Genomic DNA, 15,567 nt, shown 5'->3' on the forward strand with positions numbered 1-15,567 from the left:
CATTAAAATAGGATTTGTGTCACAGGTGGGAGAGAACATGCAAACTTGCCTGGAGAAAGCTCTGCTATTGCATTTATCTTTGTTCATAAAGAGATAGTGGAGGATGGCTCAGAGAGGCTGTAGTTTCCACACAGAGTTGTCTTGCTGAGTAATCCCCATCATTTTTTCTCTGCAGAGTTTCATGCTACGCTGCAGAACTTCCCATCAACTGCTACTGAGGAAGAGAGTGAAATAATAGCACCGTCCGAACCTTTCCCAACCTACCAAACCTATGCCTTCCAGACAGAGATCAAAAGGTAGGGAACTGAACTTTGTGCTCAACCAGGCAAAGCAAAATACTGCATGTAGCTAAAACTAGAAAAGTCATTTTTATAAAAGCTCTGCTCAGCTACTATTATGGTATTTTGATGAAAACACCTCCAGCAGCAAAGACATTGGACATATAAATCTGAGATCATTGTCTGAGCAATCTTTATCTTAGTTTACAAGGATTCAAGTGTGGATTTTCAGGGAGAGAAAAAAGGGCCTGTTCTGAGCACCGTATGCTGGGCAAGAAGCCCCTTAAAACATTTCTAAGGTAGCCTAACATACTTCTAAGCGAGTCCTGCGCTAATAAAGGCTCCTCTCCTTGTTGCGTCATCCTTTGCAACTATCGATTGCAGTCATGGGGATTCAACTTCCACTGCCTAGAAGATAGGCCCCTAGGCCCAGAAGGACCTGGGATCCTTGTATCACCAACAGAGGGAGGTAGCTACCTTCAGGGGGTAGTCCTCTTGCTCTAGACAGGATGAGCCACGTTATCTCTCTCTCTTCCAAAGGAGTTAGGATCTCACTCCTGCAATGTAAAGTGGCTGTACAATTTGGAGATAGAGGAAGGAAGTGCCAACTATGACAATAGTTGCAATAACCCAACACAGGGGATGGATGAGAAATACGCAATGGGATCTTGTTGATTTTTAAAATGCAGAACTTCCTGGCTCTTCCAGAAATAGCAGGAGAAGTTTAACTTGCCTTTGTGTTGCTTTGTACCAGGGGGCGTTTCAGCATAGTCCGACAGTGCAGGGAAAAAGTAAGCGGCAAGACTTTAGCTGCTAAAATCATCCCTTACTGGCAAGAGGACAAACAGACTGTGCTCCTGGAGTACCAAGTTCTGAGGAAGCTTCATCACACAAACATAGCTCAGCTCAAGGGAGCCTATGTCAGCCCACGGCACTTGGTGTTGATCCAGGAGATGTGTGTGGGACCGGAACTACTCCATTCTTTGGCACTACGGTAATAACACATGGGGGAGCTCCTGGAGGGAAGGGTTTCCAGTCAGGGCTGGTGAAGCAAAACAGCTGCTGTTTTCATTTCTCATACTTGATTTTCTCTTTCCATCTGTTCCAGTGGGCCGTCATTGTTGGCTTTGTAGTATATTTGTTCTGCAACCTCTTGTGATAGAGCAAGGTGCTTAACTTCCCTACGTGGTTGGGGTAGAGGACAATTCAAGGTTGTCCAACTACTGTATGATGCTTTCAACATCTAAACTGATGTGAAGCGCTCTCTCCCATAACAAGGAGATTATTGTGGCTCAGGAAGCCTCATTTCCCCTCCAGATTGTTTCTCATGATGGCTGCAAATGACCCTGCTGCAATTCTCTGCTTAAAGGAGTGGAAATGGTGGGCATCAAATCTGCATTTTGATCCTTGCACCACTACACTACTGCTTTATCTGTAGTGCAGTTCACACAACCCTCTACCTCTTGCATCCATAAACCGGACTCACAGTAGGGACCAGGCTCTCCATGTATAGTAGATTCTCTAAAATGAATAGAGTTGCTTCCACTGGGCTCACAAGGACCTCATGGGTTTAGACTTCCAGGGAAGAGTGGGTGCAGACTGGGCCTCTTGAGTATGCAGATAGGACACCCCTGGTTTCTATCCCCTTTCTTCTACCAGGCCATCCTACTCAGAAGTGGAGGTCCGAGATTACCTGTGGCAGATCCTCAGTGCAGTTGAGTACCTCCATGCGCACAGCATCCTGCACTTGGATCTCAGGTCTGAAAACATGATAATCACTGAGCCCAACCTGCTGAAACTCCTGGATTTTGGCAATGCACAGTTCTACACACAAGACAAAGTTATTACCATGGACAAGTGCATAGACTATGTTGAAACCATGGGTAAGTACAGAGTTGAGTCAGAGCAACCTTGGCCTTGCATGCAATCCATGGTAAATAGTCAGACAGGTCCACTGGTCAAGGCAACAGTTTGCAGCTGGTCCAAGTGAGCAAGGTCTCCCAGGTACTGCCCTCTGGTAAAAGTCTGAGTCTGCAGGAATGGCTGGCAGTGACAGCTTTGCCACTTGCTGACCCTGGGGCACACAGCCGGAGGTCATGGCTAACACCGCTCTGGCTAGCATCCCCATGCCCTGAGTTGATGGGTGTAGTGCCACTGCCCTCGCTTTGCATGGCTGCTGTGTGTAGGGCTTGGGAGGAATCACAGACAGCCCAGCGTACCCAGGCCTGAGACTCGACTGGCAAACTACAGAGCTCACATCAGGGGTGTGAACCCTGAAAGCACAAAACCTCTTGTGGACATATGCTATATCCGTAGGAATATTTATCCTCTAGCCCTCATATTCCCATTGGTGTCATGTGTTTGATAGGAGAGGAGAGACACCTGGTTTTTACCTGTGAGAAGGAGACCAGGCCTTCAGCATCCCGCATGGGAAATGTAGGTGATACATGAAATGGGAAGTAGTAAAACTTCCAGATCAGGATGTGCAAGAAACCCAAAAAACAATGCCCCCTGGAAATGAACTCAGAGGTGCCCATGGGTTTTATGTTCTTACAGTTTCATTGCTTTTGTGACCCAAGGAGGCATCTTTCCTCAAGCATCTCCCTGTGCTGGATGTTTTTTTTTTTTTTCTTCATCCTTTGGGAACATGGCAAAGTATAAAAGTACCCACTGCTTTTGTGCTGGTTGTAGCGCTGTAGTGTGGAACAGAGCTTGGCTCACTCACTTTTGCTTTTCTAGCTCCAGAACTGTTGACAGAGCAGGGAGCTCTCCCTCAGACTGACGTCTGGTCCATCGGAATCACGGCATTCATCATGTAAGTCGATCTCTCATTCCCTGCCACAGGAGCCTTTGCAAAAGTGCAATTTCAGAGTCATCAACCACGGGTGATGCATTGACTAGTTACTTCGACTTCAGTTATGTTTTTTCTCCTTGGCAATGCCACAAAAGGCTGTGTGATGGAGGCTGTGCAGCTGCCTGCCCCATGCCAGGATGCCCCAAGCCCAGAGATGTCTCCAGATGGAGCAGCAGGCTGCCTATATGGCTCCTTTACTCTAAGTAAGGAGGCTGTTTTGCGACACAGCAGCTGCTTGTATTTCTCACTCAGCTTTATTTCAAAAACCCCAACTTCACCAGGAAAATTTGAATTATGCCAAATGGAAAAACAGCCAAAGTCATAAAACCTAGTGAAGAACGCTGCATGGCCTTCCTCTCACTGCTGGGTGGGAATTCCTGGGAGCGGAAGGATCTTTCGAGTGGCCTTTCATGCTGACCAGTTCTTCTTTTGGGTTAGGTTGAGCGCCAACTACCCCGTCAGCTCTGACATAGCCTGCGAGTTTCTGAGAACGACCAGGAAGGGGAAAGTGAAGCTCACGCGGTGCTATGCTGGTCTTTCTGGAGGGGCAGTGTCATTTCTCCAGAGCACACTGTGTGCAAATCCCTGGTAAGGCAGTATCTCCTTTCCCAACAGGACAGTTTATGCAGATCCTGGTTATTGTCCCTTTTTTCTCTCCATTTCCTAGGAGCTTCCTCACCCAGCATGGCTCCTTGGCTGATGTTCTCACATTTTTCTGTCCTAGGGGAAGGCCGTCAGCCTCAGAGTGCCTTCAGAGCCCGTGGCTCCAAGAGACAGGTTTGGACAACAGACAGCAAGCGCTGGTTACCTTTCCCACCACCAAACTGAGGAATTTCCTCGTGGAACGGGAAAAGAAAAGGGGCCTGCTGTGCTCCAAGTATGGCCTGATGATTGCACAGTGAAGTGGATGAGAAGACAGCGGTGAATTGTCTCCCTCCCCACTTCTGCCTTTAGTGTTTACTCCCAAAGGATACTGTCAAGTTACTGTGCATCAGCTGAGTTAGCGTAACTGCCTAGAGTTGTGCACTTAGCTCTCTGCGAATGCAGCTTAGCATACCTGTGAGCAAATCTCATTCACGTTGCTTGCATTTGCCACAGGGTAAGAATGGATGCATGGACCGTTAAAATGGCTCATCTGACTAATTGTAACTTGACGGTAGGTGTGTCACTTGGCTCCGAGCTTCCTGGAATAACCACGACAGATTTGTCTAGCCAGTTCTGAATGGGGCTAGCTACCTTGCCTGTGTAGCTTTGCAAATCCTTCCCTGAAGTCAGAAAAACTCCATGTATGCAAACACAGAGACTCCTGCCCCTTAGTCTCAGGATAAAACACCAGGCACCCTTTCAAATATTACTGTACGGCTCATCCCACAGTAACAACTGCAGCAAGGCTGGAGAGACAGATGGGTTTTCTCACCTGCCTCAAATCTGAAAGAATTCAATAAACAGTTATGATCGGAAAATAGCCCTGAGGCAAGGAGGAGGAAGAGAAGGTGATAATGAGACTATAGGATGAAATCAAAGTAAATATGTCAGAAAGATTCACTGTGGGGAAATAGTACAAAGTGCAGCACCTGCCTCTTTTTGAGCTGATGGTGAATAGCAGTGTATCTAAGGGCTTTAGGTGTAAAGGCCCAGCTGGATAAAGCTCTGAACAACTTGATCTGAGCCGATTGCTGACCCTGCTTTGAGTAAAAGATTGGACTGGAGACCTCCTGAGGTCACTTTCATCCTGACTTATCCTGTGATCCTGCGTATTTACCAAGTACTAGACGCAAGGCTGCAGCGGTGGGACTCCACCAGCATGCCTGGGCAGTTGGGCTCAGCGTGTTGCTTGCCTGGCCAAGTACCTGACCAGGCAGTGCCATCCTCACAGGGCCTGGCCCCGGATTAAACACAAGGTTTTGCCACCCAAGCTAGAGGAGAATACTTCTAGCTGCAGAGAAGCTGCAAAGGAAGGTACAATTATGTGTTATGTGCATGACAGTGTTACTGTAGGTGGTGGCTTTCGAGTTATGGGTGAGTTACATCTCTTCCTTATCCTAATCTTGCAAGTGGCGATAGCTTGCTAGGCTTTGAGCAGAGTCACTGTTCACCATGGGTACCCAACCGTCATGGTTTGTAAGACCACAAAGCTTTGCTTTATTTTGGACAGGTATTTGAAGTCTCCCACTAGACCTTGATGTAGGCTTACCTGTCGCATGAAATCTTAAAGCAATCCCCCTGCTTCCCGGCTTAACTTTATCTGCGGCTCATCTTAGACATGTGTTAAAGAGCAAACGTACAAACCTGTGAAAAAACAGCTTCGCCAAGCTGTGACTTGGTGTATGGGCTACTCTAGGAAAGACGTTCCCAAAGGAGGCAAATAGAGAATTTTAGTTGCATGGGCTTCCTCACAAGCAGGGCTAAAATAGGCCTGTGCAGCAAGCCCTTGCTGAGCACATCCAAGGCTGTTAGGCAGCTGCCCAGCCTGGAAAGCAGTGTGTGAGGGGGTCACTGCTGTGAAGTCCCTGCCTTGCTTGGCTCCCCATAGAAAAAGCTCTGTTGCACTGTTTCGTATCTGTGCGTTCAGCCTGCCACAGGATATTCCCACATAGGGTGTGACTTGGTGGAAGGAGCTTGGCCACAGGGCTAAGGCCTGTTCCCAGGCTTGTGGAAGATGTGGCAAAGCCGGGATCAACATAGAGTCGTTTTGGTAAATGCCTGCATGTTAAAAGCCCCTCTGTACTACAGTAATCACCTAGAGCATTATAAATTTTCAGCACAGCAAGCGTATTGTTGTTAAGTGAACGGAAGACCTCAGGGTAGAAGCCTGCTTTGACCGCGTGGTCTAGGTGGTTCATGTTGCTGGTCGTTCTGGCTGTGTGTGGACAGCACATACTTGCTCTGCTATAGCATAGACAGCAACCCTTCTACCAACGCAAGGAACGAGAAATTGGGGCTGGGGCTGACCAGCAATCGCGCTCAAATAATCACGTAGTTAGTACCATTCTCAGCTTTGCAGGCCAAAATGTGCCACGGAGAAACTTATACGTCACTCTCCCTGTAAGTCTCAGTTTTAGATCCTGCGATTCCTGGAGCCTGGGGGGAACATCCAAGGTGGTTGCAGGCTGTGAGAGCAGTGCGTTGAAGCAAAGTGGGCTAGACCGTGCTTTCGCTTCGGATGGCTTTAAATGTAATTACGCAGCAGTAAAAGCATCAGACACCATGATGACCGTGACCTTATTAAGCGCAGAAGTTTTATTGCTGATAGACACTGGCAGTTCAAAGTGCAGCTGCTATTTTCTGGGGAGCGTACAGGCACGCCTTTCAAGCGATGTGAAAACAGTGCCGTTGGCAAATGCTGTATGTTTTAATTCTTCATAAAATCCAAAGCATCCTGACGTTGCACGTACCTCTCTGTTCTTCAGAAGCTGCTGGGCATTGCTTTCCTCTACCGTGGATGGTATCAGCTGTGCAGTTTCTTTGTGCTTTATAACCTCAGTGTTCCTTTGAGTTTCTGTGAAGTGAAAGATGTATCTATTGGTTCTGCTGAGTTTCTTGAGTTTTCCTTACAAGCAGCATGTGATAGGATGCTTTCTCAGAGCAGTAGCTGGCTGTTTAGAGGGATGCGAACAGGAAATCAGTTCCTAACGTATGAGAATTTAATATCGTCATGTAGAAGTGACACTGTTAGCAGCGGCAGCTTTTTCCATCGCATTCAACCCATGTTGGTCGAAACCTAAAGCTTAGAGCATTATGATTCCTTCTCTGGTACAGTATAGGAAGGGTGACTGAGAGCAGAGGAGGTTTCACTGTGCTGGGCAGAGCAGACACGGATTCGATAGACTGAAGCTTTGAATGTCAAAGTTATCTTGTCTTCATGATGCACAAAAGAAGAGGAAACCAAAGGTTTTAGGGCCAGATTCCATGCCCGATTCTCTTGGAGGGCAGGGGCTTTATGGGAGACAGACACTGTTTTGAGATCTGGCCCATTAAACTTTTCAGGACCCTGGATTCCTTCCAATTTAACTTATTTTTACAAATCCAAGGAGGTTTCTGTTGGCACAGTCTTGATCTTTACTCTTGCTGGAGCCCTTTGGGATGGAAAGCTCAGTGCCAGGAGACAACCTATCTAAGCATAAAACTTTGGTTGCAGATTAACTCACCTGGAGCTTTGTCACTCCTCTTTCTTGTATGACTCAAATTAAGTGATTTTTTTTGCTTTTCACATTTGCATGCATTTGAGCATGTCTGAAGCCTTTTATAGGCTCAATATTGTTTTGTTAAATAATGCTAAATAAACCATTCTGATGAAGAAGCCATATTTTTCTGCTGAACCATTGTCGTTGTCATTATTTTTATATCCTTCCACAATATTATTGTACTATATAGCTCTGTAGCACCTGGAGACTTTGGGGGTGTGAAACTGCACCCTCACTATGTAGCTTCTGAATGGCCCAGAAATAGCTCCTGCCTCATTAGAAATAGAGAATAGCTCTGGATACCACTGCCAAAGGTGTCGGGGTAGTTCTCTTTACAGTGTTTAAAAGGTTCTCTTTAGAGCAGCAATCTAAATGTTCCCACGTTGCCGCGGTGTTGGAGCTCCCTGAGTCCTTCAGGTCATCGCCCTGCTCCGGACCACCTCTCGCGCCCTTACCCCAGGGAGCTGCCAGGAGGGGAAGGCCCAGCTGTGCACTGCTAATGCACCCTCACAGGGAATATGTCTAAGGAAAATGCATATTTTATGTTGCCTTTATTTCCCAAACCCAGCCTGTGTTTGCTCAGGACCTATCCAACACACCCCTGATCCGGGCTAACAGAGACCCTATGCCATGCAAGCAATACCAGCATATATACACTGTGCGTTAGCTGTTTGTGATGACCCTCATGCAAGTCATCCACACAAAAAAAATCCTCTCACTAAAGCATGCCTTGGGGTGGGGGTGTCATTTGGCCTCCCCTACATAACTGGGACCCATATGGGGCTCCCGTGTGTGTCTCCCGGTGAGTAAGAGGCTGGAGCAGTCTGGATGCAGCCAGCACTGATGGCTGAGCGATGTGGAGTGGTGGGAGAGGTTGGTGAGCTGGCTCGAACGCTGGGGACGTGTCCCTGAATGGCAGAACGATACTTCTGTCGATACCTCTGCCCACTTCGCGTGAGGGCAGGTCTACAGGAGTTCTGGGGGTCTGAAGAACCCTCAACAAGACCAGAAGGTGCTTCCAGTCTCCCCTAGGTTCTTGCTGTCACTCCTTTCTTACGCTTTCCTTCTCCCTATCTAATTCTCCTGTTTTCTCCACAACAGACTCTGAAGATAATGCCAAAGGAAGGACATCCACTAAATGATGCTTGAAGATGGCAGGAGTGGCAGAAGGCATCGCAGCCAGCCAACTTCTGCGCTGGTTACTGCCTTGCACGAACGGCTGTGCTTTCTGCCTCCTGCTCGGCGTAACTGGATGGGTGCTACAGCGCGAGGCACGCGACTCACTTGGTTTGCTTAGAAACACATATTCTGAAAGGGGAGCTTCCCTGTGTAACAGAAAAAAAATGTAATGAGGAATTTTCCCTTCCCAGCACCGTCCCCTCCGATTAACCCTGCTTTGCCAGAGTCCTATTCCTTTCCCATGCACCATTTTTCCTTTTCCCGTTGAAGTCAAGCTGAGATTGTAAAGCACTGAAACACAGACGTTTTCTTCTTTTTTCTTTCCAGGGTAGTGCTGGGACCAGGCACCATCCAAGGAAGCTCATTTCTATGAGAGCATCAGGCCAGTTTTTCAGATAAAAGCGTTAGCTTCAGGGTCTGACTCTACTGAGATAAGAGGCATTTTTATCTATCTTAGTTCTGCCCCAAGCACTTGACAGTTTCTCTCCAAATTTTGCAACTCTGTAAGGTCTGTAGTTTGCCCTAGAGATGCAGTTACAACATAACTCTGCCCTCTGGAGAGCAGAGCCAAATTTGGCTTTGATGTTTTGACACACCTGAAAATGTTTGAGCTGGGTTCCTTGGTCATATGTAATTGCCAAAGTCCAAGGTTAGCATCGGGGTAAAATCAATCCACTGTCCCCAGGCAAGGCTGTGCTTTAATTCTTGTAAGGGCTGCTGGTGACAGCCTTGACCGCTGAAAGAAAAAAGCAAAGCAAGGTTTGCTGGGCAAAATTTTATCTTGTATTGGACTGGCATGAAGGTGGGATGCCAGAGGTGCATGAAGCCGGGATGTTTTGGGGCCCAACAGGTAGCTGTGGCTGCAACCCCCGGGGGGATTGAGGTTGTCAAGGTCCTCTCTCCTGCCCCAGTGCTGTCTTCTCCCCTCCACCTTTGCCACCACCCCTTGACCGCCATAGTCCCCCCCGCCAAGCCTTTGCAGACTGCTCTGCTCCTGGAGCGTGCTGGGGGAGAGAGGGTACGACGCGAAGCAGGGACAGCACGCACTGGTGTCCTCTGCTGTCCCAGGTAGCCCAAAAGCCTTGGGATGAACTCAGTGACTGCTCTTGCCACCACCTTCCCCAGGCAGGGCTGGAAAGACGACGGGCGCTCAATTTGGCGAGAGGGAGGCCCTTGCCAAATACTTTACCCCTTGGTAACACCACTGGCCCACGGGGCTCAAGATAATGGGTGGGGGATTGGCAAGGTCCTGGCCCATCCTCAGGCTTTGGCATGAGCCACGTGTGGGGAGTGGGTGAAGGCTCAGGCATCAGACCTGGGGCGCTGTAGGCAAGGTTGGGGCCCAGGCATTGGGGGTGAGGGGCTGTGGGGGGCCCTGGGGCCCACATCAAAGGAAAGGGAGGGGAAGGAGGGTAGCACATCGCTGCTAGTTAAAAGCTGGCCCTAGATGATAAAATAAAATCGATAAAATAAAATTTAGTTTTAGCTACATTCTCTTTCCTCTTGCAGGAGGGCAGACCTGCTCCTGGCCGGCTTGCAGACTCAGACATTTCTGGACTTGTTCAACAATTTGAATTGAACCAGTGATTTGGTTCGGTGCCGCGGAGGAACTAACCCAGCTGTACGTAGCCACGCTCCAGCCACGTTAGAGCAGGCGGGATGAATCCCAACACACACACACACACCACACAGATGTGGATACCCTTTTTATCGCCAGGAGCTGTGCACAAGACACAGGGCTTGAACACGCACCTGCTGGCAGCCCTGGAAAGGCTGTTGTCCAGTTCTTAAGTCATGTAGATACATGAACATGGTACCTTAGGTTATAACTGATGTTTGCAACTCCTTTTTCCTCCCAGTAATGTGGCAAATGAGACCAGCAATATCTTTCCTTTTCTTAAGCGTGAGTAGAGGGAGGGTTATGTGTTGGTGGGGTGTCTGTGATCAGTCAGCAGAGGTCCTACCTCTGCTCTGAGGAGCATCTGTCTGGGGCCATCAGGGGAACACGTTTTAATCTGATGCGAAAAGGACATTGCAGGCAAGATGGTGCTAAACCCACGATGAAACCCTTACATCTGCGGAGAGCAAATTTATTGTTCTCTGACCTTTCAGTGGCTTTCTGAACGCAGTCAGACATTTCAGATTAACAAGGGGAAAAGCGATGAAGCAGGAGACAAATCCCAAGTGTGTGGGCTGATGCTATTCTGCTGCCAGTATGCTTCATGTGGAAAATATGCTAGGATCTCTGCTTGCTTCATTTCATTTCAGTACATTGTTAAGTGTCTGATAACAAAATAACACAGTCCCAAGGTCAAACTAAAGTAAAAACAATGCAATAACCATAGACACAGAGCAGCGATACATGCAAAGAAAATAAAGAGTAAAGCCACAATAACTGGTAAACAAGTGAAATCATATCAGCATTCGCTCTTGTGGAAGGGGTCTGCATGGATCCAGTACCTGTGGGAGGAGTTGCATGCAGTGTATTTCACTGACAACTGCAAAACAAGCCAGGAGGCCCAACGTAACGAGGCTTTTCAAATTAAAAGCGCAGCCGGTATCTGAACCGAACGTCATGAATAGGCTGCATTGTTCCAAATCCCCAGCGGCTGATGTCTATTGGCGGGATCTCCTCTTCTGCATTAACCAGCTCCAAGTCATAGTAAGTCAGCATCAAGAACACAAACAGTTTCATTTCATTGGTCGCGAAGAACCGCCCAGGACAGATGGATACCCCTGCTCCCCAAGGCATGTTAAAGTATTTCAGCTTTTTCCCATTCTTGTAGAAATCTTTCTTGGTGCCGTCTGGGTTTAGGAACCGGTCATATTTAAATTGGTGAGGCTCGGGATGGATTTCTGGGTCCATCTGCACAGAGGCATGTGGGAACAAAGCCACCCTGTCTCCTTTGCGGAGAGTGTACTCTGTCCCGTTGCTCGTCTTGAGGTTCATGTCCTGCAGGACGGCTCTGATAAGGATTGGGGCTGCTGCCAGCCGCAGGGTCTCCTCCAGCGCGCTGTCCAGAACAGGAGTCTGGTTTAACATGTCCTTAGTGACGTTAATTGGTGGGCTACCTTGCTTCACTTCCTGGCCGCTCTCCCTTGAGACTTTATCCACTTCTTCCTTCACAGCCTTCATAGCTTCTGGATGTTTCATTAGATAAAAGAGGAGCCAGAAGGCAGCTGGGCCAGTATTGCCTTGGGATGCCCACAGGAGCAGAAACATGAAACGGTCCCTCATGTACTCAGGGACACCGTTTTCTGCCAGAGCCTGCTCTTGGTCACTTACCCACCCACTGATATTGTCCTTCTGTCGGCTCTTCTTCACAGACAGCATGCTCCAGAAGAGCCTCTTGAGCCGTTCAGCTTCAATTTTGTCTTTGGGAGGCAACACGGCATAGGCCAGGCGAGGAAAGAGGCGATCGTACTTCCGAAATTCATAGAACAACTCATTGGAGTGGACACGATCGTACTCATTAGCTTTCTCCTTGTTTCCCGCCCTTTGGTGTGGCTCGCTGCCATACAAAGCCAGGTACCCAGCTCTGAAGATGATGTTGTAGCAGTAGTTGAAGAGACTGTCCTCTTGCCACATTTGCTCCCCTTCTCCTGAGCTCATCTTGTAAAGCATCAACTTCTGCAAGTTCTCCATCATCGCTTGTGTCATGACAATAAGTCCATCTCCCATCAGATGCTTCGTGCTTGATAGCTGAATAATCTTGTGGCTGGCTTCAATGGGCTGGTATCCAAAAACCCGGAGGACCAGTTCAGATGCGAACTTCTCAAAGTCTAGTTTGGATCGCGATTCCTTCACAATGGCACCAAAGCAAAAGGGGTCCATCACGAAGGTGAAATAATAGCCTCCAATCACCACTGTGAAAATATCCCCATGTTTTCTCTGCATTCTCTTTAGAAACTCTGAACTGTCCTTTCTGAAATCCAGTGCATAACCCAGCCACGGGATGAGACCCTTGTCCAGAGGGGGCTCATTGGGTCTCCTTCTTCGAAACACTCCCAGGAAGTAGAGCCCACCAAGCAGTGATGCTACCAGGGTACAAAGAAGAGTTACCCAGAGAGCCATGAGAGCTCTGCACCCATCCAGGGTTCTGACCCAGGCTGAGGCTGGAGAGGGCTCTTTATTCACATCTGATCACTAATAAGCGGATGTCACAGCTGACAACCTCAGTCCCTATTGGTGGCAATTATTTACCCTGCCCCTGCCAAGCTCTGCCGCTTATATCTCCCTTTCCTTTTAACCGAAGACAGATATTTATGACTGTGGAAAGGGCAGGTACAATCAGGTGAAAGGTATGTTATAACCATGTCAGAGTGACTGGGCTGTTGATGGGTTTTTGAGGGAACTTAAACAAATTACTTTGTCGAGGCTAAAAGCTGCACCTGCACTGAGCCTTGCTCTTTGGAAAAAAAAAAAAAAAGGGAGGTCAGAGAATGTCACTCGATGATTGCTGCTTTTAACAGCAGGCTATGGGCTGCTAACCGAATAAGAGACTGAGATGTTGGAAATGGTGCTGTCAGTGCGTTCAGGAGAGAGCAAGAGGGGTTAAAGCTGAACTGATTTCGTCTCAAAAGCCAAGAGAAGGAAAGATCTCCAACGTTTTGAGGTTCTCCAAAACCCAGTGCCCTGTAAGTGCGCTCTTGGCTGCACAAGCACTGCTAATCTGTACAAGGGCAAAGCAGCACAGGTTCATTTACCCCGAGGGTGATGAGGGTTTAAATCAATCACAGACCCAGCTCTGCCCTCGCAGTCCTGGCGCCCTCCCAGCCCCGATCTCTCACTTGCGCTCCCCGCGCTTGGTCTTCTCCGCGGGCATCTTGGCCCTAGTGGCGTCCCTCTGCCTTCCTCCTCGCTCTCTGCTCTGCAGCCCCCATCCACCCCATGCCCTGTGCTTTTACCCATCTTCCCTGTGCTTTTCGGTCTCTCCTGCTTCCCGTTCCCACCCGCCCCCCGACTTTTCTGGGCTCCTTCCTTGCTAGCTTGGATTTTAGCTGCCCCAACTCCATGTCCCCTGCCCTCCTTTCCCCAGCCCGTGCTGGCTGCAGGGGATTTCCCTCCCGTGATGAAGATGTGTCCCCAGTTACCCTGTGAGGGTTAGAGGGCCAGTACCCGGGACGGCACGCTGGGACACACACAGCCCATACCTTCACCTTCCCGTCCAGCCCTGTGCCCTGGGGAGCTGCAGGCCTCAGCTGCATTAGGCTGCATCAGCCAGGAGCCCCAATTCAGCCAAAATTACTTTTCTCCTTAACCCTTTTTATGATCCAGAGCAGCTTTTTCTCCCCTCTTTTCTCCAGCTTTCTTGGCAGCTGCACAAACAGTCTGCCAGACACACACGGACCGTCAGCCAAATACTTCACCCCTGAGCTCTCAGCAGGAGGATGGAGGCAACTCTGGTGTCCGTAGTGCTGCTGCAGGTTGGGGAGCAGTAGGATACCACTGAAGGAGGATTTTTGGAGACATCCCAGAGGGGCTGGTGTGTATTCAGCAACAGGGAACATGCACTGACGCGATCTCTAGTGTGTCAAGCAAGGTAGATCTCCTCCCTCGCAGGCTGGGAGAGGAGCTCGGAGGAGCCTGAAGGGATGAACGGGGACCAGAGTGGCCAATGCAGGTGACAGGGAGGATGCCACCTCCGTAACAGAGCCTACAGTGCTGCTCTCCTTGGCAAAGCAGGTGACCAACTCTGAAGCTGATGATTTTGTCTTCTCTCCCCCGGTCCCTCTCCTTTCCTCCCAGCTGTCCTACTGCTTTTTCTTCAATCCGTAGCTCTTCCTCATCTGTTTTACCCAAAACTCTCAGGTCCCCAGCCCCTGCGTTTTTGTGCCCCTCAGGTTTTTCCTTCTGCTTGTTTCCTTCTTCCATTTTCCTTCTGCTTTTCTGTGTCTGCTGCCTCCAGTGTCCTCCAGACTTTGTTGGGGTCCTTCCCTTCTAGTTAAGATTTTAGCCACCACTGAAACTTAACTTAAGTGTATTAGGCTGCACGTATAGCCTGTCTCAGGGAGGTGTAGAGCAAATTATTTATCTGAGGGGTCCCTGCTAAAGCACAAATTGTGGCTTTGATAGAGGTAAGGCCTCTGGTTCACTTTAGAATACGGTTCTACAGAGTGATCTTTTAAATAGCCAGTGTATCACCATCAGGCTTCAAATTTGTCTGGCCAGAAAAAAAAAAAAAAAAAAAAAAACACCTCATTTCTGTGGCAGAAACAGATCACAGTGAATATCAGGCAGGTCAAGGTCTCCATGAAAGGCAGAGACAACAGAGATTGGCCAATAAACCAGATATCTCGGTCCAAAGTAGCATCATCGCTGCAGTCAGGTGTAAATCTGGACTGCCACCAAGCAGGACTCTCCTGACCCCCATTGCCTTCCAGACCCTTGTTATTGCGGAGTCTCTCTGCCAGCACCAGCTTTTCTGAGATGGACTGGGGAGCCCTCCAGGCTGAAAACTAGCCCCCCTTCCCATTCCATGCTCGGTAATGGCAATTTGTGCCCTGAACCAATGCTACGCATGCCTTCTGCTGTGCAGGACCATGCTGTGACCTGCTACGCTGTGGGCAAGGTGTCTCCTAGGAGGGCTCCTTTGAATGCACCATGGCCCACCCATTCCAGGGTCCTCTTTCCCACCCCTATGACAAATGTGCCTGACTGTCCTCCATCAATTTAGCAGGATGGGCAGCTCTGCAGCCACTCGCCTACCTAGAAATGTATTTTGTGGGCACTTTGTGCAGTGTAGCAGGCTCATGCAGAGGCTCCCACCAGCCCGCATGGCCTCCCCTGGTGAAGCTGCTGCTGCTCTCATTTGCATCTTTGAAAGCACATGGAGAACAGGAGAGGTGCCTGAGGACTGGAAGAAAGCCAGTGTCACCCCTGTCTTCCAAAAGGGCAAGGAGGAGGACTGAGGGAACTACAGGCCTGTCAGCCTCCCCTCCAGCCCTGGAAAGGCCATGGAGCAGCTCATCCGGGAGGTCATCTCCAAGCACGGGGAGGACAAGAAGGGGATCAGGAGCAGTCAGCACAGATTCACCAAAGGGAAATCGTGCTTGACCAATCTGATAGCCT

The 15,567-nt window shown here is 49.0% G+C and overlaps 2 protein-coding genes across 2 annotated transcripts in view; one reads left to right on the forward strand and one right to left on the reverse strand.

Moving 5' to 3' along the window:
- The window catches only part of OBSCN (obscurin, cytoskeletal calmodulin and titin-interacting RhoGEF), a 212,106-nt gene extending 201,290 nt beyond the window's left edge, over positions 1–10,816 (forward strand). The window contains exons 110-115 of the mRNA XM_068934092.1: positions 176–296; positions 1,033–1,272; positions 1,938–2,161; positions 3,018–3,093; positions 3,571–3,720; positions 3,857–10,816. Of these exons, the coding sequence (XP_068790193.1) occupies positions 176–296; positions 1,033–1,272; positions 1,938–2,161; positions 3,018–3,093; positions 3,571–3,720; positions 3,857–4,034 (989 nt within the window). The 3' untranslated portion in view covers positions 4,035–10,816. The remainder of the gene's footprint in view (positions 1–175; positions 297–1,032; positions 1,273–1,937; positions 2,162–3,017; positions 3,094–3,570; positions 3,721–3,856) is intronic.
- Positions 10,570–12,623, reverse strand: CYP8B1 (cytochrome P450 family 8 subfamily B member 1). Its single transcript, XM_009684178.2, has one exon. The coding sequence runs from the start codon at positions 12,568–12,570 to the stop codon at positions 11,038–11,040; it is 1,533 nt and encodes a 510-aa protein (XP_009682473.1). The 5' UTR covers positions 12,571–12,623; the 3' UTR covers positions 10,570–11,037.
- Between the last annotated feature and the right edge of the window lie 2,944 nt (positions 12,624–15,567).

This window comes from Struthio camelus, chromosome 2 (assembly GCF_040807025.1).
Source record: "Struthio camelus isolate bStrCam1 chromosome 2, bStrCam1.hap1, whole genome shotgun sequence".
Classification (NCBI taxonomy): Eukaryota; Metazoa; Chordata; class Aves; order Struthioniformes; family Struthionidae; genus Struthio; species Struthio camelus.

Excerpts from the sequence above, each read along its gene's own strand:
- CYP8B1 (XM_009684178.2), bottom strand. The coding sequence starts at position 12,570 with ATGGCTCTCTGGGTAACTCTTCTTTGTACCCTGGTAGCATCACTGCTT.